General features: G+C 39.5%; 1 protein-coding gene across 1 annotated transcript in view; it reads left to right on the top strand.

The window, feature by feature from the left end:
* Nucleotides 1-22,940, top strand: part of ARHGAP10 (Rho GTPase activating protein 10) — a 253,405-nt gene that overhangs the window by 149,848 nt on the left and 80,617 nt on the right. The window contains exons 13-14 of the mRNA XM_006770153.2: nt 8,806-8,880; nt 15,022-15,109. Coding sequence (XP_006770216.1) covers nt 8,806-8,880; nt 15,022-15,109 — 163 coding nt within the window. The remainder of the gene's footprint in view (nt 1-8,805; nt 8,881-15,021; nt 15,110-22,940) is intronic.

The following is a 22,940-nucleotide window of genomic DNA, read 5'->3' as shown; positions in this document are numbered from 1 at the left end:
AAGAGGCGGAGACACAGGGAGACTGAGTAACTTACCAGGTCATACAGTTGGGAGGTGGTCAAGTGGGAAGTTTCCAGGCTATCAGTAACCTTAACCTGTAATAATTTATATCTTACAAACTCAATAAATTTGTGCCTCCAGGATATATATAATCTATCTACATGGTTTAAAATGTTATCTCATTTTGGGCTTTTCATCTTTGTACAGCTATAATCTTCTAACATTCCCAGTGTTTAGAAATCATCTACCTTGCTTCGTACAGTACTGAGTGCATTGTACGTGTTGAAAACAGTGCATTCTTCTTCCAAAGTTTAGAATCCTCATTCTATAATACAACACCTTAAATGTATCATGCTGAATGGTATGTCCCTTTCATGGAATAGGGCAGTGATGGCGAATCTATGACACACATGTCAGAGGTGACACACGAACTCATTTTTTTGGTTGATTTTTCTTTGTTAAATGGCATTTAAATATATAAAATAAATATAAAAAATATAAATCTTTGTTTTACTATGGTTGCAAATATCAAAAAATTTCTATATGTGAGATGGCACCAGAGTTAAGTTAGGGTTTTTCAAAATGCTGACATGCCAAGCTCAAAAGGTTTGCCATCACTGGATTAGGGGAATCATTTTGGGGTCTGCATGCTTATATTTAAAAATAATTTAATATGAACACACATTTTTGCAGAACTTTAAAATGGTATGAATTGCCCAGTATCTTGGAAGGATGTCTGCCTATGAACCTGTTTATTTTTATGTCACTCAGCACAGTGGGTAGCCTGGGAAGTGCTTATTGGACTCAAAAGTAGTGCCTGTTGAGGATTGGTTATATACCTTGTGAGGAACACATTGGGAAATTTTTTGTAATTCACCTGTGACCTGAAACAATATTCACGAGTCTCATCATTGCTTCCTTTTAATCACTTTTATAGCTTATCATTCTTCACCTTTGTGTTTGGTATTTTCTCACAAATTTTTCCTGAACATTTTACCTATAGTGCATTTTTTCTTTTATTTTCAAAAATCTTTCAAGATTGGTTTTTATTTATAACTATATAAATATATAATTCTAAAACACATTACAGAGATACAATTTTATGCATATATAAATATTAATCATATTTGTTCATTCCATAGCCCGTAGGAGAATTTGTCTTTGCAGTGCTGGGGCGATATGTAACCTGTATTTGTATTTATACATACACATGTATAAATATGCACATGTGCCCCATTAGTAATAACATATGGCAGACTTCTTTAAAAAATTGTTTATTGTTGAAAGTAGCACAAATGCATACACGGTCTTTGGTTGATTACCTCCCATTTACCCACCTCCCCTTCCTTCCCTCTGAGATTTCCTCACTCTGTTCCATGCTTTCATGTCTCTGGATCCACTCTTTTCATTATTTTATTTTGTTACTTAGATTCCACATATGAGTGTGGTCATGTGATACTTGTCTTTCTCTCGACTGACTTATTTCACTTGGCATGCTACTCTCCTGGTCCCTCCATGCTGTCTCAAAGGGTAAGAGATACTTCTTTTTTACTTGTGCATAGTATTCCATGGTGTAAATGTACCACAGCTTTTTTACCCACTTATCTACTGATGGGCACTTGGGGCTGTTTCCAGATCTTAGCTATTGTAAATTGTGCTGCTATGAACATAGGGGTGCATACATTCTTTCTGATTGGTGCTTCGAGTTTCTTAGGATATATTTCCAGAAGTGAGATCACTGGGTCAATGGCAGATCCATATTTAATTTTTTGAGGGAACTCCCATGCGGCAGACTTTTGATGTAAATCCTGTGAATACAAGAAGGAACATTAATGACCTTTCACCCCTGTTGTCAACATGCACCAGTGCAAACACGATTTATCCCCTCCCCAAATATTGATCAATTACCCCATTCTATGACAAACACTCTTCTTATTACTAAATGAGAGCTGAATCTGTTAGTTTACAGACCCATAGAAATTGATCATTTATTTCTGTAAAATCACACACCTGCAAAACTTTAAAAAATAATTGTGTGCCTGTTACCATAGCAAGTGTTTATGTTCCACTTTGAGCCTTACCCGTTCATATTGTTATATCTGTATTTTATAGTTACAAATAACCTTTTCTGTATCTCTTAATTTTCTTTCCTTATTTCTTTGCTAATCAGTCATCACCTTATTATTCATTTATTCAGTTTATTCACTAATTTATTCAGTCCATTTGTAAGTCTACACTACGTGCTGAGGACTGTGCAAGGCATTAAGAATACTGAGCTGTCAGGTACAGAATCTATTTCTGAAGCTTAAAAGGAAAGGAAAGACTTCGTGGCTCAGTTGGTTCCAAGTTGCTTTCTCTTTTCACTTTATATTTCTTTTTAATTTTACCCCATTTTTCACTTTATTCCACCTCAGTGCCTGAAATACAGTCAGCACTCAGTAATTCCTAAGAAGTTAACAGGAAATTAAGTGTTATATAATTTTTAGCCTGTTATCTTCTCATTTATTTCCGGTTTTCATTTTGTGTTCTCCATTTCTCTCTCTCTCTCTCTGTGTGTGTGTTTTAATGACCTGTCTTCTCGCTTCTGCTTCTTGGAATTGCCACTTTGTTTCCTTCTTACCACATGTACTTGCCAGACTTTGCCTCCACCTCTGTTATTGAACCGAATTTGTCAACCCTGTTAACTTTTCTTTTTGCCCCTAATTCGTTTATTGTTTCAGATCATCTTATTGTTTCAGATTATCTTACTTGCTTTTGTGCTTCTCCAGCCCACCCACAAGGGCCTCTGGGGACCCCTGGCAGGTCTGTAGGTCCACACAGGTGTTTTCTGGTACGGAATCGACTCATGCTGCTCCAGTCATTTGGGTTCTGAGAGGGAGGTAGTTGGGCAGAGATGGAGATGAAACCTGACTCATTCCCGTTTCTAACCCTCTCCTCCAGGAAGATCTGGGCGGTGTCCGGTGACAGCGCTGTGTGAGATTGGAGGAGGCAGGTGGTGGGAAGTCAGACACAGTTGATTTCACCTTATTCACTTTGCCCAGGGACAGCTGTCATCACCCGCCCCTCACTATAATGGAGAGCGCTTCCCTTTTCTTGCCTGCTGATCAGAACTGATCTTAGTTATCAGAAGGGAAAAAAATATTTGGGCCTGTAAACATGTTGAGCAGATTACAATTTTTGTGAAAAGTTAGAAAGTGTTGTAGTAATGATAGCAAATCAGTGGGCCTTGATATTCTGAAAAAGTTTTAATAATTTGGATATCTTAACTTTAACTTTTCATTTCCTAACTATAATGTCTGTTTTGGCCCAAGTCCAATCTATATCAGTAGTTCTACATTAATTTCAAGTCAAATCAGCCTAGCTTTAGTCTATTCTGCACTCAACTATTTTATGCAGGGCCCCATGAAAGCTACTAAAAACAACAGTAACAAAAACAAGGTTGACCTCGTATCTTTTCAGGTAAAATATCTGTGCATTCAGGGAGAGAACGTAGCAGAACATAGGCCTTCAGTTTGTAATCTGAAAATTCTGAAGTTGGATGTATTTCAGAATTTAGATTTTCTTTTAAATTTAAAAAGGTAATAAGGGACATATACTGTACAGTCTATCATCTCCAGATAGGTTTGGTGTGGAATAACTTTAAAATAAATGTTTTTATTGATTTCAAAGAGAGGAAGGGAGAGGGGAAGAGAGATAGAAGCCTCAATGATAAGAGAGAACCACGAGTTGACTGCCTCCCGCACACCCCCTACTGAGGATCCAGCCCTCAACTCAGGCATGGGCCTTAAGTGGTAACCAAACCGTGATCTCATGGTTCATAGGTTGAGGCTTACCACTGATCCATACCGGCCGGGCGGAAATTACTTTTAACATGGTGAAATACAAATATTCACACTGAGTGGGGAAAATAAAAACTCAACCTGATGTCAGGTCAGGCATTCAGATTTTTTGATTTTGTGAATTGTGCATAAGAGATTGTTGGTTAGTTTTAAAATGTAATTAAGTGTTAAAAGGATTAATTATGAGCCACTCTCAGAATAAGGGAATATCACTATGGTGTCAGAAAGATGGTATTTTATCTGGTTTTGAAGGTCTGGATAGAACTTTATTTTTGCTCACTGTTGAATCCTTGGCAGCTAGACTCGCACCTGCCACATATTTTATAAATAATATTTGACAGATGAGTAATTTATGAGGAGAAGGGAGGAGACTTCCACTTGAATGTGGATGTGGAGGAGGGAATGCATTTGGTTATTGTGGGCCAGTCAGTGGTCTCTGCTCTGATTAAAGCGAATACTCCACACAGTACATGTGGGTAGGTGAGGTGGGGGCCATAATCGGTGTTTTTTGTTTTTTTAAAAAAAATATATTTTATTGAGTTTTTACAGAGAGGAAAGGAGAGAGATAGAGAGCTAGAAACATCGATGAGAGAGAAACATCGACCAGCTGCCTCCCGCACACTCCCCACTGGGGATGTGCCCGCAACCAAGATACATGCCCTTGACCGGAATCGAACCTGGGACCCTTCAGTCCGCAGGCCGACGCTCTATCCACTGAGCCAAACCGGTTTTGGCCATAATCGGTGTTTATGCCTTACATACTTGTTCATTTGAGGAGTTTAGACTGTATTGATGGCTTACTTTTAAATGGGGATGGAAGAGAACTTAGATAATCAGAGGTTTGGAAAATAAAAAGTTAAAAAAACAGAGATTATGTTCCGAATGGATTATGGGTGTATGTGTTTCCTGTAAGGGTGCCTTAAAAAAATGTGTGTGTATCACATTTAAAACTGTCAAGAAACAGAGATTACTCTGAGTTTGAAGAAAATGCCGACACTGACCTATTGAATTTGGAAAGTGATAGGGTGGAAATCAAAGAAAATTTCAAAATCCTAATACTTGGTGATTACAAATAGTGATCCCTTTGGCTGAAAGAGGGAAATTTGAGAGAAGCTGGAGAAAACAGGCTAAACCCACTGACATGACTTGGCATATTGAGTGGTTTGTATTCTTTAAAGTCTTTATTAATATCTTTTGTGTGATGTGTTTGTAGATATAAAGCATGCTCCAGTTTCCATAGTCCATAGCACCTAAGAACAATGCAACAGAAAATCTTACATAACTTGAGAGTATGTGTTTTACATGCTACTTCCTAGCTGCTTTTGTACAAAGTTTATTTAAATTTCATTAAAAAATAAAAGCTGTGCTGAGTAGCATTAATTACCCCTTGCACCTTTTTATTACGCATTAGCAATTAACTCTACTTCTCGCAGGATGATGAATTTGAACTTGATCAATTATCTGATAGTAATTGCCAGTACAAAGTGATTGTTATTGCTGAAGTAACATTTTTATTTAATTTCTCCATGTATTTCAGGCACGTTTATTTGACTGTAGAATATGGCTTGCTCTTTTGGCTTCTGGCAATGAGGTCAGACTGTTTTAGGTCTCTCAAATAGAGTGGTATTGGGTGGAGGGGAGGTGGGAATCCTCTGGTATTTTAAACTGCCATGGCCTTTTGGACTCCAGGAGGAGGAAGGAATGAAGCTCAGCAGGCTCACACTCTGAGCTGACAAATTTCTTTCCTTCTTTATTCCAATTCCTTGCAGAACTGACCTGCATTTTCCTCCTCCCTTGTAGTCGGTGAGCATTCCCCATGAGGAAGGTGCGTCTCTGCTACTTAGGCTCTTTAGCGTTCTGAATAGACTTGTCTAGACAGAAGGGGTGGCCTTTGCTCTCCAGTTCTTGGCTCTGTTGAGTAATTGAGAGAACATGTGTGGGCATCACCTCTTTTCCCTCCCATCACAACACGAGGTGTAGGCTATTGTCTGTGATCTCAGAGGCAGCATCCAGGCTGGGAGCTTTCACATCTTGCCCAAGCTCTCAGCTTAGGAGTGACTGAGCTATGATTTGATTCCAGTTCTTTAGACTCTGTCTAGTATTTATTTTTCATCACCCCAGGCAGGGAGACAAAAAGCAAGTATGGCCCTAGCTGGTTTGGCTCAGTGGATAGAGTGTCGGCCTGCGGACTGAAGGGTCCTGGGTTCGATTCCAGTCAAGGGCACATGCCCAGATTGCAGGCTCGATCCCCAGTAGGGACGTGCAGGAGGCAGCCAACTCATACAACTTGACAAAAGGAAGATAAACAACCCAATCAAAAATTGGACAACAAACCTAAATAGACACCTTTCGAAAGAACATAAGGAAGGCCAAGAGACATATGAAAACATGCTCAAAGTCACTAATCATCTGAGAGATGCAAATCAAAAGGACAATAAGGTACCGTCTCACACCTGTCAGAATGGCTATCATCAAGAAATGAATAAATGATAAGTGCTGGCAAGGTTGCAGAGAAAAAGGAACCCTCGTGCACTGCTGGTTGGAATGCACACTGGTGCAGCCACTGTGGAGAACTGTATGGGGTTTCCTCATAAAACTAAAAATGGAAGTTCCATTTGACCCAGTGATCCCACTCCTAGGAATATATCCCGAGAAATCAGAAACACCAATCAGAAAGGATATATGCACTCCTATGTTTATAGCAGCACAATTTACAATAGCTAAGATTTGGAAACAGCCTAAGTGCCCATCAGCAGATGAGTGGATTAGAAAACTGTTGTACATATATAATGAACAACATAAACTGATGAACGAAAACAGATCCAGAGACAGAGAAGCATCGATCAGACCGTCAAACCTCAGAGGGAAGGTGGGGGAGGGTGGGGGAAGGGGGACAGATCAACCAAAGGACTTGTATGCATGCATATAAGCCTAACCAATGGACACAGAAAATGGGGCGGGGCGGTGAGGGCATGAGCGGGAGTGGTGGTGGGCAATGGGGGGATAAGGACACAGATGTAATACCTTAATGAAGGAAAAACAAAAAGAAAAAAAGTACACTCCCATGGACAAATTTCATGGCCTGTTTGGTGTTTTTTCTTTGTTTTGAAAACTTTGGAGATTAGAGGCGTCATCTCCTCGTCAGCCCGTTAGCCCGTTAGCCCGTTGTGTTCAACATGCATAGTGCAGAAGGTAAACACACAGGCAGAAATCTACAACTCTTTGGAGAAATCAATAAGTCACATGTTCTGATGAAAGTTTTTAAGCATAAAAAGAGTACAGAAAGTGGTGCAATGAATTCCCATTTTTGTTGTCGCTCAGACTTGGTGATTACCAGGATTTTGCTGCAATTGCTTCATCCCTTTCCCCGTCTTAAAGTGAATCTAACACAGGTTACTCCTTTCAGTATCTAACTTAAAATATATAAACTATTTTTGACATGACCTCAATGCTACTCACAGTTTCCTGATTGCCTCCAAAAGTCCTTTTAAAATTGGTTTATTCAAATCGGTATCAAAACAAGGTCATGTGTTCAACATACTTAATGTTTGACAGTAACTTTTCTTGCTTTTCTTTCATGCCTGCTGTACTCAGCGATACTTTGCTTGTAGGTCTCTACAGAGAGAAAATGCAGCAATTTGGTTTGTTTTGATGTAGAGTTTGAGTGATGCTTATTTAAAATTTCAGAGTTTCTCATCAGACGGTGCATTTAACAGCTCTGAACAACAAAAACAGCTCTGCCACAGTTTTGAATGCATATCTATGGTCTTCAAGAATCATTCAAACTGATTTTTTGCTGAGTATTAATCGACACTTTATTATTTTTATTTTTTTACTGTGCCCAGTGCATGAAATTTGTGCAGGGGCGGGGGTGTCCCTCAATCCGGCCTGCACCCTCTCCAATCTGTGAACCCTCAGGGGATATCTGACTGCCAGTTTAGGCCCGATCCCACAGGCAGTCAGACATCCCTCTCACAATCTGGGACTGCTGGCTCCTAACCACTCACCTGCCTCCTCTCCCCCCTCCACTGGCCTGCTCACCCCCAACTGTCCCTCCCTGTTGGCCTGCTCACCCCCAACTTCTCCCACTGCTGGCCCGCTCACCCCCAACTGCCCTCCCCTCCTGGCCTGATCGCCCTTAACCGCCTCTGCCTCCGCTCTGCCACTATGGCTTTGTCTGGGCGGCGGCCATGAGCCGGCTAGGACGACCAAGGAAGCCAAGCCTTCGCCTCCCACCCGCTCTCCATGGCTGCAGCCAGTGCTGCCATCTTTGTCGTGTCAATTTGCATATTCCCTCCTTATTGACTGAAGGAGCTGCCATCTTTATTGCCAAGTGATGGTTAATTTGCATATTACTCTTTTTATTAGATAGGATATATTTAAAAGTTTTTTTAAATTGATTTTAGAGAGAGAGGAAGGAAGAGAGAAAGATAGAAACATCAATGAGAGAGAAACATCAATTGGCTGCCTCCTTCTCGCTCCCTACTGGGGTTCGAGCCTGAAACTCTGGGCCTGGGCCCGACCTGGATGGGGCCAGCCATCTTGTGCACAGGACGACTCTCAACTAAATGAGCCACAGTGGCCGTGGAAGCACCATATTACTTATAAAAGGCTGAAGTTTTAAAGAAGAAAATGTCAAGAATAAGTACACATAATAAACATTAAAGTTGTGTATTTTACACTATATTGGTATACATGAATACTGCTTAACTAATTTCATTGACATGAATTCATTACATTTTGTCCACATGGAACATTGTTTATGACATGATTTTCCAACCATAACTTATGAATACCAAGCTGCTAAACAAGTTAGTAAACACTTGCTTTTGTCAAATGTTATTTTTATACTCAACAGGAATGCTGTTAATGTGAGTTAGCAAAGATTTCTGAAAGCAACTGTTTGTTGACAGATTTTAAAACATGACAGTCTCGTATTTTGTTAATGTTTTGTCTCTTCCAATAGGTATAAATGACCAAGGATTGTACAGAGTTGTGGGGGTGAGTTCAAAGGTCCAGAGACTTCTCAGTATGTTAATGGGTATGCCTCTTTTCTAATCATTTTCCATGCATGATTTGTTTATGTTCATTGATGTCACGAATTAATGTTTCATAGTCACGTCCAGCATACTTGCGAATCCATTCTCTTCTGCTGCCTAGCTTAGTTTTCTCCCAGTTGTCTCTGAGAGGTAGGTTAGTGTTTGCATCAGCACAGATTACCCATTTCCCCTTGACTTATTAAAAAATGCAAGAAAAGAAAAGCATTAAGTTTCCACATCACACAGGAAAGTAGCAGCCAGGCCTCTGTGTGGCTTCTAAATTGGCTGTCGAGAGCCCTGACAGTCCATGTGATTGGACAAGACCACGGGGAGGCGCTGATTTTTATGGAGCTTCCCAAACTGTCATTTGACAGCAAGAGTCTGGTTCTCCGGGGTTCGTTCGTATTCACAGGGACTTGTTTGTAGTTTGCACAGGCTCTCCTCCAGAACCATGCATGCCCCGTCTGTGCTGATAACACAGTGTTCTTTGGCATCGCAGACCAAAGGAAGCCAGAAAGTGAATGCATTTCATCACCCCAGACATTTTTGGGATGACAAAGCGCTTTTCCATTGCACACGGCTGCCAGTGCAGTGCCACCTGTAAGATGCCCGCTTCTCCTCTCACCCCAGAGCAGACTGCCTCTGGAGGAGTGACGCTAGCTCATCAAGCTCGAGGGCCTGCGTGTCATTAGGACCTTGCTAAATATTAATTAATGTGATATCTCACCTTAACATTCACAGTGCCCTCAGGCGTACCATCGATGCATTTAAAACCTGTCTGCATCTTAAAGCACTGTAGCAAAGACTCATTTTTAGGAAACAGAAACCAGGATGAATAAAACCATCAATTGAGATGTCACAGATAGGATTGCTTGTTTGGCTGTATTGGAATTAAGGATTTAATAAGCAACAACCTTTTATTTTTTTTTTAAGCTATTAACCACAGGTAGAAGTTTCCCATCATCAGTTGGAGACCTCATTAGAATACATCCAGTCCAATGAGCTGCTTTATTTTCTGCCTCTCTGGTTTAACTTGGGTTGCCGTTTTGGCAGTCAGATTTTCCCTTTTGCCATTAGCGGTCTCCAAATTAAATAGGCTCAGGTTGCCAGTGGTTCAGTAGCAGCTGGAAGAGTTTAATGGGACTATAGCATCTGCTTTTAGTTCATTTTAAAATTAGAAACACTTTTCTCATTTCCAAGATGGTGTTATGATGATTAGAACTGGAAGGCTGTTGCTCTCAGAAGGGGGGGTTTTGGCTGACAGGCACACACTGTGGCAGTCAGTTGGTCTTAAGGATCCTGCCACTATTTTTATTATCTCCTGTTCATATTCAGGGTCAGTTCCAACAGGGTGCCTCTGTGGCCACCCCGAAGTGTTAAATTGCCCCCAAATTTGTATATTTGTTTTTAGTCTCACAAAATCCCACGTGATTTGTATTCTTGAACTCCAAGGGTAGTTTCTTTCCTCTGCTCCTGGGAAATGTCTCATTGACAGTCCTTAACTTGCAAGGTGTTTTAAAAATAATCGAAGCCCTCAAAATCTCATGACCTGGAAAACTGTTTTTGCTTTCCGTGAGACTCAGAACAGAGAAGTCCAGGACCCAAGTGTGACAGCTTCATTTATGTTGCTGGCAAAGGAAAGACTGTTTTCAGTGGTATTCTGCAAACAGAGGAAGTTAGAACATTGATGTGAGGGAAAGATGCTGGCTTGTTCGTTTTGTATTAAGTATTAATTCATTTAAAGGGGCTATAAAGTAAATTATTTTATTTAATCTATAAATAATTCCTGGTATAAGTTTAAGATTGTCAATCACAAATTTTGGGTTTTTATTAGCATTAATATTATTTTATTATTACTTTCTCACCAACTCAAACTTAAGCTCTTAACAAAATAGATTTACCCACTTTCCTAATAAATTTACAGTTTCTTTAAGATATGTCTTTACTTTCATTCTAATTCAGCAAGTGTTCAAATTCAAATAATTTATACTTCTTCCAAAAAAAAAGGATTTTAGAGTTTCTGAATAGCGTGTATAGAACTATTTCATAGACATTCTTTCTCTCCAACTTCCCCATCTCTATACATTATTTTAAGATTATATATCTTAGTGAAAAAAAATTGGCTGAGTCTGCCAGATGTTTACTTTTGCACTTTTGAACCAATCAATGTTTCCTCCCTCTCTAGATAATTAATTCTGATAAGTTTGCTCATTTGTAGTACTGTGCACTTAGTGTTTAATATTACTATTCCTCCAGGTAATGTTTATTTCAAATTTGAATTTTTCAAAGCACCTTTTGTTTGTAATGCATTTTTCTTTGTACAAATGAAAAATTATATAATTTTTAAGTATCTGAGAAAAAGTTCCAAGTCATCTTATACCTTTTAAGAAGAACTTTGATTTACTTGGTTTTCTAGTTCTTGGAAAGGAATTCTTACTTTGGTATTATTTTTCTATTATTGCCATTTTTACATACATTTTTTTGTACTGTTTAAAATATTTTGAGTATTCCTTAATACTCACATGTAAAAGTTTGGATGATTTTGAAAGAAAGGATGCCTACTCAAATCTTGCAAGTTTTCTTCACTTGTTCCCATTTTCCATATGTTTCCACCCTTCATATTTAAGATTAAAAGAGACAAAAATCTTTCTATTATTCTTTCTTCTCCTCCTCCTCTCCTCCTGCCCTCCTCCCTCCCCTCCCCCTTCTCTCCACCCCTTCTCTCCTGTCTGACTGCCAATGTGAAATACTAATGGCAGTTGACAATGGAAAGTCAGTAGTACCCTTCCAGGCCTGGGCATAGGGGGTAGTGGTCTGGTGGATTCCCAGCAGCCCCCTAGTTTTCCCTGGACACAAATTCTTAAGTTCCCAAGAGAAAATGTTCAGGTGAACAATTTGCCTTCCTTCCCTTCACATATGATTTTCCTTCCCTTCCCTTTGGCTCCAAGAGAGGGCGCACTTGGTCTCAAAAAAAGTTTTGGGTTTTTTGTTGGTTTGATTTTTAGAGAGAGCAGTTGGGAAAGGCAGGGAGAAGTATCAGATGAGGTGTCTTTGGGCGAGTCATTTTTTTAGTAAGTGGGGTGAGAATATAACAGATTAATTACAATAGTTATGGGTAGTTTAGAACTGAGAAGTTAGAATTTCACATGTTCTGCCTTTTTCCCCACTTGGAATGAAAATACCAGAGCAGGGGGAAACTTGTGAGAAAAGGTGATAGTAGCTTGTGTGTGCTGGTGAATGTGGTGGTTATTTCTACATAAATATAATTTGCAAAGAAAGATTGAATGCTTTTAAATTTAGACAGAGAACCATAGAAAACAAGTAAAACTAATTTAGAAGTGTTTTACTTAAAAAATTAGCTTCTTTACATTGTAGAACAACCTTTTCCACATAGATTGGTGAAAAAGTAAACTAATAGCTGAAAAAAAATTCATTTTCAGAATTCACTCAACCACTATGCTTCTTAAGTACTTTCAAATGAGACCCCAGTGAGTGCCAACACTTACATTTAGGTTGGGCTGGAAATTTCCTGTTTCAAAAAAAATGACCACTGGTTAGTTATAAAATTATGAAACATAATCCAAATAAAAAGCCAACTGTTTGGATCTGTGATTGTTAATTTAAATTTTTAAGTAATCCGCCAGGTGGTTCCCTTGGTCAGAAAGGAAGCAAAATGTTTACCTTATTTACAATAGGACATATATTCTCATGTAACAGTCCAACGCATTTTAAGTTTGAATCCCAAATAAGTTATTAACACATTTATCTCGTCCCAGTGCATCCACTGATTGTAAAAAAAACTGCTATGATGATTGAGTTGTTTGAAAACAGTAACATTTAAGGGAGGATCAGTACCAAAGACACAATGTAGTTATTAGCTCCTGAGGTGGCAGCTACGTTTTATTCCATGAATTCAAAGGACGGCTTTTTTTTTTCTCATTGAAAAAAATATGATTCTCAAATTATAGAATGATAATTTGGTAGAAAGCTGAAAATAAAAGATTTCATTTAGAAGCCTTTCCTTCAGAAGGATTTAAAAATGGTGATTTTCTGGGAGCAAGTTGATTGAATATGTTATCTGACTTGTATGTTAAAATGAGATTTAAATAATTGATGTAATGAGAGAGAGAATATTCAGTTACTGAAGTAATTGGTTGGCAAAGCCTTTAGAACAGATTTAGCCCCAGTTATAAAGGATTGCACCTTTAATCAGGGTGCCTAATTTGATTTCTCGAATGTACCTGTGGCTTGTCTGACAAGCTCAGTAACAAATGAGTCCTGAATGGTAGGAACTGATCAAAATGTAATCAGTGTCAGTTGCCATTGTTGTAGTTTATTGCATGTCGCTGTCAGTTGCTGTAATCAAGAACTGCTGAAGCGCTTTAAAAAGTCTCCAGACTTTTGAGTAATTGACTTCATATGTAGGCTGTTATGGCTGTGAAATAACCATCACTTCCTGTTTTACTTGATTTTCAAAAAGTTCGAGAATTACATTGAGTTGTCATCCATCCTTCTTCATACCCAAGCCTAAAACTTTTTAAGAGGCATGGATGACATGTGGTGGTCCCATTTTGACAGCTTTGTCTTTTTTGTGCTTTTAAAGAGGAAATACTGACACGATACTACCCTCTCTCTCCTCCCCTGTATAGACAAGTGCAATGTAAGGGAGGAAAAGAAAGGACGAGTTTTTTATTTGTTTTTGTCTTAGTTGAAACTCCTCATTCTGGAGTGAGGGAGAAAGAAAGTCCCCTCCACGAATCTCCTCTTTTCTCCTTTGCGTGAGGGGAGTGCAGAAAGGCAGACGTGCTTATAGTGATTGTTTGAGATCATTCATTATAACCCATCTGCTCCTCCCTCCCTCGGAGGCCGGTACCGCCACTGACTGCTGATACTTGCAGTGATTCAGTGATGGTAATTACCTAGTCATTTAATAACTTGTGGAAATCCATATACATCCCTGATTTGCTGTGATGCTCTCTGAGAGCTTTTGCCTGACCCCCTTTCTGCAGGTGAGGGCCTCAAGTTCAGATGGGTTTGGAACTGATGTGTGTGCAGTGGGGTTTCCACAGAGATTGCGCCCGGGTTTGTGATCCCAGTGCTGCACTCTGCCCTGTGGCCATGCCACATGAGCCATGGTAGCCCGGCCTTACCAGGATCAGAGATGCCACCCAGCTCAGAGGGCTGGCCTTCCCACCATCCAGGACTGACTTTCTCCTTTTCAGAATCCACTGCCTCCCTTCTCCCTTCCCTCCTTCCCTCCCTTCTTTCCTCCCTCCTTTTCTCTTTTTCTCCCTCTTTCCTTTCTCCTCTTCTTTCTTTTTTTAAAAAGTCTCATGTCTTTTTTGAGTATATTAGCTATTTGAAAGGCCATTTGGTAGAACACATCATTAACACATTTGTAGGACAAAGAAAACTAGTTTAATTTTAGAATGAACATCAGAAATGTCACACAGGGGGTTCCAATAAATATTTCCTGGATGAGTGTATCAATTCTAATATTAATGTGAAAGAGTACCCATAAATGATGGTTTAAGTCTGTGTGTCATCATATTTCTATTTTGAACTGATCATGTATTTTCAGAAATATGATATGATGAGTACAAATCTTAGACACGTAGGACCAAACTCATCCTTTCATCCCACTGACTTCGCTATTCTAATAGTCATCCTGCCATTAACAACACTGCCTGTTTCCTGTCCTAACGCAGTGTGACAGCTATAGTGCCACCTGAGCAACCAAAAGTATACCGATACTGCAAATGCCCCATTCTCTAAGCCATGGCTACCGAGTCCCAGCTTGAATAATGTTAATAATATTGATCATAATAATAACAATAGCTATCCATGCTTTTCAGTGGTCACTGTTGAAATGCTATACTATGTCCTGTTCTTTCCTACTCTCGGCCCAATCCCGATCCTCTTATTTTGATCTCCACGACAGATTTTCTGAAGTGTTAGAAATGTCTAACGCTAGGTTATGGCTTACAGTATTATAAGAAATGGTATATAATGTTTTTATAGGAAACCACAGAATTAATTATTTGTGGTTTGGCCACTTATAAATGAAAGCTTTGTGAGCCAGTCTCGAGGGCCTTTGAATGTTCAAAGTTTTAATTATTTTTTCTTTTTTGCTTGCTCACTAGATGTAAAAACCTGCAATGAGTTGGACCTGGAGAATTCCAGTGATTGGGAAGTGAAGACAATAACGAGTGCCCTGAAGCAGTATTTGAGGTAAGCTCCTCCGAGTATCAGGAGGGAGCAGGGGGGATGTGGACATCCAACCCAGCAGATGCCGACTCTGCATCTTAATAGTCAAGTTAAACCTTATTAAAAGGAGAACATGTATGAGGTAGCCAGTAATGTCCCAGAAAGTGAGTTAAGTAGGGGAACATCAGGTAGGTAAATTGCAACAGAAGAGAATTGGAGGAGCAGACTGAGGTGTAGAAATAGATGTCTATTGTAAATGTGAGTTTTAGGATGTAAATGCTATGAAACAATAGAGGAAGAACACTATTACATTCACTGAATTTTTTTTTTCTGGCTAAAATGATTTTTTTAAAGCTTAAATTTAAACCATTTGATCTTAAAGGCTGAAATGATAAAACAAGTGCAGAGCTATTTGAAAAGAAATTTACTTATTGAGGTTTTAAGATAAACTTCAATTTTCCATTTATTATAGAAAATATTTAGGATTAGAATTAGAAAAAGGTTCATCATCTCCGTGAGTCATTAAACTTTCTCTAAGAAGTAGAGGAATTTGATGATTAAAAAGCTTAAGGTTAGATAAAAAAGTAAATACCTTAGAAGTACAAAAAGAAGTGACTAAGCCAATGGGAAAAAAGTCCTGGCAGCTCCCCCGCTGGTGTGGCTCAGTGGTTGAGCTTCGGTGCATGAACCAGGAGATTGAGGTTCGAGTCCAGGTCATGCCTGGGCTGTGGGCTCGATCCCCAGTAGGAGGTTTGCAGCAGGCAGTGGATTGATGGTCTTTTCTCATCATTGATATTTCTCTCTCCTTCTCCCTTCCTCTCTGAAATCAATAAAAATATAATTCTAAAAAATCCTGGCAGCAGTGCTTAGCTATGGTCCTATTGAGGACATTGGTTTTTCTTTGGCAAACAGGATAGCTCCCGCGGGGTTAGTTCTTCTGTCCAACACCTAGGCTTGTTTTTTCAGGTAAATATTGTTGGCATTCCAATGAGCACATTAGACTCAACTTATTATTACATATTTCATATTTATATAAAATTTACATATTTAAAAAATTTCAAATATATAAAAGCAGAGAGATTAGTGTAATGGATCCTCATGGCCCCATTATCTTGCCTTCTTCAGGTACCCACATGCTGCTTTCATATTTCATCAGCCTTCCTACCTGCCACTTTTTTGGTTAATACTTTAAAGATTTTGTCAAACATCATGTTGTTGCACCCATAAATACTTGAACATATATGTCAAAAAAGATAAGGACTTTAAAAAAAAAAGACCATTTCCTAGCTGGTTTGGCTCAGTGGATAGAGTGTCGGCCTGCGGACTGAAGGGTCCCAGGTTCAATTCTGGTTAAGGGCACATACCTGGGTTGCTGGCTCGATCCCCAGTAGCGGGTGTGCAGAGGCAGCAGATCAATGATTCTCTCTCATCATTGATATTTCTGTCTCTCTCTCCCCACTCCCTTCCTCTCTGAAATCAATAAAAATATACTTTAAAAAAGATGATATAGAAAAGATAAGAGGGATATAATTATTATATCTAACAAAATTAATATCATCAAGTACTTAGTCTTTGTTCCATTTTCACTAATTTTTTTCAAAAAGTCTTTTTATATTTGTTTTAATAACTACAGGATTTAAACAGTGCCAAGACATTTTACTTGGTTGATATGTGAGGTTTTTTTTTTTATTGATTTTTTTAGAGAGAAAGGAAAGGGGGAGACAGAGAGAGAACATTGAAATATCAATTTGTTGTTTCATTCATTTATGCATTCATTGGTTGATTCTTGTATGTATCCGACCATATCCATAGCCTTGGTGTGTGCGGATGACACTCTAATCAACTGAGCTGCTTGACCAGAACCTGGTTGATGTGTTTTACTAGGTGTACTGGTTAATAATGGCAGATTTTGTAATCAAAGAAAATACGGTAATTTCAAAAGAAACATCAAAAGTGCTTTATTCAAAGTAGTGTCCATTGCTAGCTACACATTTACCCCATCTTTCAGGTAATTTGTGGATACCATCCCAATAGAACTTTCCTTGTTTTGAGGCAAACCATTCAGAGACCCAATTATCTACTTCATACGTTTTGAAGTGCTGCTCAGAAAGTGCATGTGCCATCGATCGTAACAAGTGGTAATCTGAAGGAGCAAGGTCTGGTGAATATGGCGAGTGGGTTAATACTTCCCAGGCAAGATCTTTTAACGTGTCTTTAACTGGTTTTGAAGTGTGTGATGGTGTCTCATCATGAAGCAAAATTACTTTGCTGTGTCTTCTGGCACATTCTGATGGTTTCACAGTCAAAGTGGGTTCAAATTGATTATTTGTTGTTGGTAGCGACCAGTATTAATGGTTTCACCTGGTTTTAGAAGCTCATACTACACCACACCTTCCTGATCCCACCAAATGCAGAGCATTGTCTTCTTTCCGAATGTCTGTCACATCAAAATCATCACTTTTAAAGCGTTTAAACCAGCGTTCACAGTATCTTGAGATGTTCACCATAAGCTTCCCAAAGTATACGATAACTTTCAGTAGCACTTTTCTTCAAATAATTAATTAAAACTTCCTGCAAATACTTTTTTTGGGGGGGCACGAAATTCAACATTTTTAAGCTGTTACACCATTTTTAAGGTGTTATCATCATATGTCTATGATGTTAACACCTTCAGAAAATTTGACGTGTGAAGTTTTGAAGCTTGTTGTCAATACAACAAAAGAGCATACATATCAAATCGTATATATATCAACATATGTGTAACTCCACCTATTGAAAAAAATCCACATTATTAACTGCTACACCTAGTAAGTTGCTTTTAATCTGCACATTCTCTTCCCTCAGCACCCTCCCCCTACCCCTCAGCTTTTTTTTTTTTTTGGTGAACCTGGGTCATTTTTTAAAAGTTTTCTGTTTTTTAGTTATGGTTGTATTTCGTGTCCTTATGGTGTCATTTACCATGTTTCCCTAGCTGTCATATTTCCTGTAAACTATTAGTTAAATCTATAGACTTCATTAGATTCAGGTTAAGGTTATTTATTGCAAGAACATTTACATATTGCAAGAATGCATCATAGTGGTGCTATATTCTTTCTATTTGTTTTTGTTTTTTTTTGCATCAGGTGTCCTGTGTTGTCTGGCTGTTCTACTTTTTAATGAATTTAAAATATATCAATAGGTTCCGGTGTGTATTACATATTTTCGAGTATTTTATTTAAGCCAGATGTTTTTAGTCACTTTAAACTTTTTTTCTTCAACGATGAAGTACATTACTATTATCCCTAGTCTATAGAAGGACACAAGTTAAATCTACCTGCCTATGTCTAATTTGCCATTAATGTTGCTTGACAGGTGTAGATGAGGATTACAGTAAAAATGAATCTTGTTAGCCACCCTGGGATTAGAGTGTAGCTTCCTGAAGACAGACGTCTTATGTTTCATGCTCATTGCAGAATTCCCAGCATCTAGAGCTGTACCTGTCATTCAAATATGAGAGCAGTGGGTCTCAGCTGGGGATGATTTTGCCTCCCTCCTCCCCCCAAAGGGGATATTTGGCAATATCTGGAGACATTCCTGGTTGTCACCATTGCAGGAGAAGGGGGCGTGCTACTGGCATTGATGAGTGGAGGCCAGAGATGGGCTGCTAAACATCCTACAGTGCAGGAGACAGCCCATTCTTTCCCCCAGATGGCCAACATGCCAATAGTGCTGAGGTTGAGAGAGCCTGTGTTCGGTGCATGACTGAAAGAAGGGGAGAGGGATATGAGCATAGAAGGAATTGCATGTTACTGACTAGCAAAGGGAGCTGCCACTCCAGGGGGAAGCTTTAAACTCATTTGACTATTTGGCAAACTCATGCCTGGTATAGGTAAGGGGTTGACCAAGGTGATTCAGTTATTGGTGGGATAACTAAAAACAAAAATCCAGTTATTTTGTAGTGAATGGCATGTTTTCCCGCTGCTCCACATAGTTCTTTTTTTAACCCCTTGTGTGAGGAATTAGTTTAATGGTTCTTGACACACACTGTAGCTTGTTCCTTATGGCCCTGGTCTTGTGTTGCGTTCTCTGCCTTTTTCTCTCATCACGTTGCTGCATCCTGTCAAATCCCACTTTGAAGCAAACATCACTTACAGAAGAACATTATGAGACGCTGTAGGTGTCCTACAACTTCCCTCCTAACAATACCCACCTTCTGCGTGAACGTGATGAAGTGATGAACATGAACTGGCAGGTGTCTCGGAAGCTTTGAAAGATTGCCGATCTTTTCCCCTGTGTTATGTTTAGCAACTGAAAGTGTAGTCATTCGGATTTGACACTTTTTCTGGTGATGTGCCAAATGTATCTCATTTTGACTACCCAGTTGTGGCCTAAGCAAATGCTTTTCTTTCAGCACAAGGAGTAATAAATACATTGTGATGGTCGAGAGCGTGGGCGCTAGAGCCAGCCTGCCTGGACTGGAATCGCAGCTGGCACAAGCGCATGGCACAGAGCTGCAGACAGCTTTTCTCACGATTGCCCTTGAATTTTGCTGCAAGTAACCCTGCACCTTAGGGGATGGGAGGTTGGAGGTTGTGGAAGGAAAACTAACCAAACCCCCAAATGGCAAACTAACACACGAAGCAAAATCACCTCCCAGGGACTGGACAAAAAAAAAAGAGAGATGTACAGTGGACATGCATTTGGAGTCTCCCTCTTTCTTCTACTGACTTGAGGGAACTTTTCTTTAACTTTAGTACTTAGAGGGCTGAATACCCGCCCTCCGATTGATTTTGACTTTCAGCAGTGTGTTCATTACAACAGTTTCCCATGTGAGGGGACCAATGAGCTGTTTTGTGATGTTTTTAGTAAAATGATTTCACCTAGAGGAAACTTTTAAAGCCTGCAAATTGGAATGGGACTTGAGGGGAAGAATTTGCCAGCATTGGTCAATATTATGATTTATAGTCCCAGACAGATTGCAATGGGTGGCAGAGATGTAGCTCAGAAACACATTGGGTTGGAAAATTGAGGGGTGCTGTGGCTCAGGATAATATATTTTGTATGGGGAACTTGTCATTTGTATTAACAGTATTTAATGTTTGCTTTTAAAAATCCTCACCTGAGGCTTTTTAGAGAGAGAAAGAGGGAGTGAGGGATGGTGGCGGGGGGCAGGGGGGAGATGGAAGTTGAGAAAGTAACATTGATCTCTAATGCTTACTTTTTATGCTTCATTGCCTAGCAGACATATGGCTATGATGTAAGAAGCTTGTAGAAGCTGTTCAGATACAAATTCATTTTTATTGAAAATGAAATTCCCTTGATGGTTTTTCTAAGTGTTCTCATTTTTCCCACTTTTCTTTTCAGCACCCTTTAACTTTCACTCTTTGCCCAGTAATGGTTTTCCTTCTTTGCTTCATCTTGCTTGTCCTCATTTTGAAACAAAAACCCCAATAAATTTACTTCTCTCCCTTTATCTAGGCTGTGGTGTAATTGATTTTATTTTTCTTCTTTAAATGATAGTGTAGGGCAGCGGTTGCTAGCCAGTTGGTCCGCAGACCACTGGTAGTCCGTGAGGTCCGAAAGGTTGGCGACCGCTGGTGTAGGGGGTGAAGGGAAGGAAATAAGAGAACAGTTTCCCTCAGTAGTTCAGTTTCAAAGTCTACAGTTGTCAGTGCGCGCGTGCCTCTGTGTGTGTGTGTGTGTGTCTGTGTGTGTGTTTGTGTGTGTGTGTGTGTGTGTGTGGGTGTGTGTGTGTCTGCTGCACCATCATAAATTGTATGTAGGGAACATAACCTATAAATGCATGTTTGCATCTATTTTGTTTGTAAACAGTTTTATTAAAGTATCATTGGCATACAATAAACCACATATTTATAGAGTAAATTTGGATAAGTTTGACGTGTATGTATCTGTGAAGTCATCACCATAATAAAAATAGGGACCCTCTCATCACCCCCCAGTTTCCTCATGCCCCTTTGAAACCGCTTGCTCTCATTTCGCTTTCTTCATTCCTTCATTCCAGGAAGCAACCTTGGTCTGCTTTCTGTCACTATATAAAAAATGTTGTATTTGCTATAATTTCACATAAATGGAATATCGTCATACAATCCTATCTGTTTCCTTCAAATCTTCTTTCACTCAGCAGAGATCCACTTATGTGAATTATGTTGTAGCATAGTTCATTCCCTTTTGTTGGTAATTTGTGTTCTATTATATGGGTATCCCACAGTTTTTTTTAATCTGTTCACCTGTTGATGGATATTAGGGTTGCAGCTTTTGGCTATTAAAAATGAAGCTACTGAAAACAATAGAAATGTTTAAGGAAGCATAGGTTTTCATTTCTCATGGGCAAATTGGATTGTCTGTAACATTTAAGTTGTATGGTCGGTGTGCCTTTAACTTCTTGGTAACCTGACAAACTTTTTCCCAAAGTGGTTGTGCTTGTTTACATTTCTACCAATAACATGGAAGAGTCTCATTTTCTCTACACCCTTGCCAGCTATTGATATGGTCAGTCTTCTGGATTTTAGCCGTTCTACCAAGGATGTGGTGGCATTGCATCGTGCTTTTCAATTGATGCTTCCATAATGACTAATGGTATTAGACATTTTTATGTGCTTTTTTGCTTTTTATATGTATTCTTGGGTGTCTGTGTCTTTCACACAATTAAAAAAACTGGGTTATTTTTCCTCTTATTGTGTTTTGGTCATTGTTTATATATTTTGGATATAAATCCTTTCTCACATAACGTGCTTTTTAAATGTCTTCTCCAGCCTATCGCTTGTCTTTATTCTTCTAAGAGCATCTTTTAAATGGTTTTTAATCTTAATGAAGTACAATTTATCAATTTTTCTGTTTATGGGATGTATCAAGGAAATCTGCCTAATTCAAAGTGACAAAGGTTTTCTATTTTCTTCTAGAAGTTTTATAGTTTTAGGTTTGATACTTAGATCTGTGGTCTATTTTGAGTTAATTTTTGTGATGATATGGGGTGTGGATCCAAGTTCACTTTTGAATATGGATGTCCAGTTGTTCCAGTACCTTTTGTGGGAACAATTATCTTTTTCTTCCCTGAATTGCCTATTGAGATGATCATAGAGTTTTTCTTTTATAGTTTTCTAGAATGGTTAGTTGCATTGATTTTGTTTTAATACTAAGGCAGTTAAATTTTTGTTATAAGCTCATGATGTATTATCCTTTTATTTATCTTTGTGAATTTGAGTTGCTAATATTTTATTTAGAACTAGAGGCCCAGTGCATGGATTCATGCACCGGTGGGGTCCCTCAGCCTGGCCTGTGCCCTCTTGCAATTCGGGACCCCTTGGAGGATGTCAGACTGCTGGTTTAGGCCTGATCCTCAGCTAACCCCAGCCCGCTGTGCCTGCCACCGCCACTCAGTAGTGTTGTCGCGGAGTCAGGAGAGGCTCGCGCCACTGTAGCTGCACTTACCAGCTGTGAGCCTGGCAGCTGGTGCCCATTGGTAAGCTGAGCTGCACTCCCACTGTGGGAATGCACTGACCACCACAGGGCAGATCCTGCATTGCACATCTGCCCCCTGATGGTCAGTGTGCATCATAGTGACTGGTCGACTGGTTGTTTGGTCACTTAGACATTTATATATATACTAGAGGCCCGGTGCACAAAAATTTGTGCACTCAGGGGGGGAGGGGAAGGTACCTCAGCTGTGCCTTCTCGCAGTCTGGGACCCCTCGGGGTTGTCCACCTGCTGGCTTAGGCCCGCTCCCTGGGGAATAGGGCCTAAGCTGGCAGCCAGACATCCCTCTGGCAGCCCGGGAGCCCTTCGGAGATGTCCACTTGCCATCGGGGAGCAGGCCTAAGCAGCAGTCGGACATCCTTAGCGCTGATGAGGAGGAGG

The sequence above is a fragment of the Myotis davidii genome, unplaced genomic scaffold (genome assembly GCF_000327345.1).
Source record: "Myotis davidii unplaced genomic scaffold, ASM32734v1 scaffold323, whole genome shotgun sequence".
Lineage (NCBI taxonomy): Eukaryota > Metazoa > Chordata > Mammalia > Chiroptera > Vespertilionidae > Myotis > Myotis davidii.
This window is presented reverse-complemented; position numbering and strand designations above follow the sequence as displayed.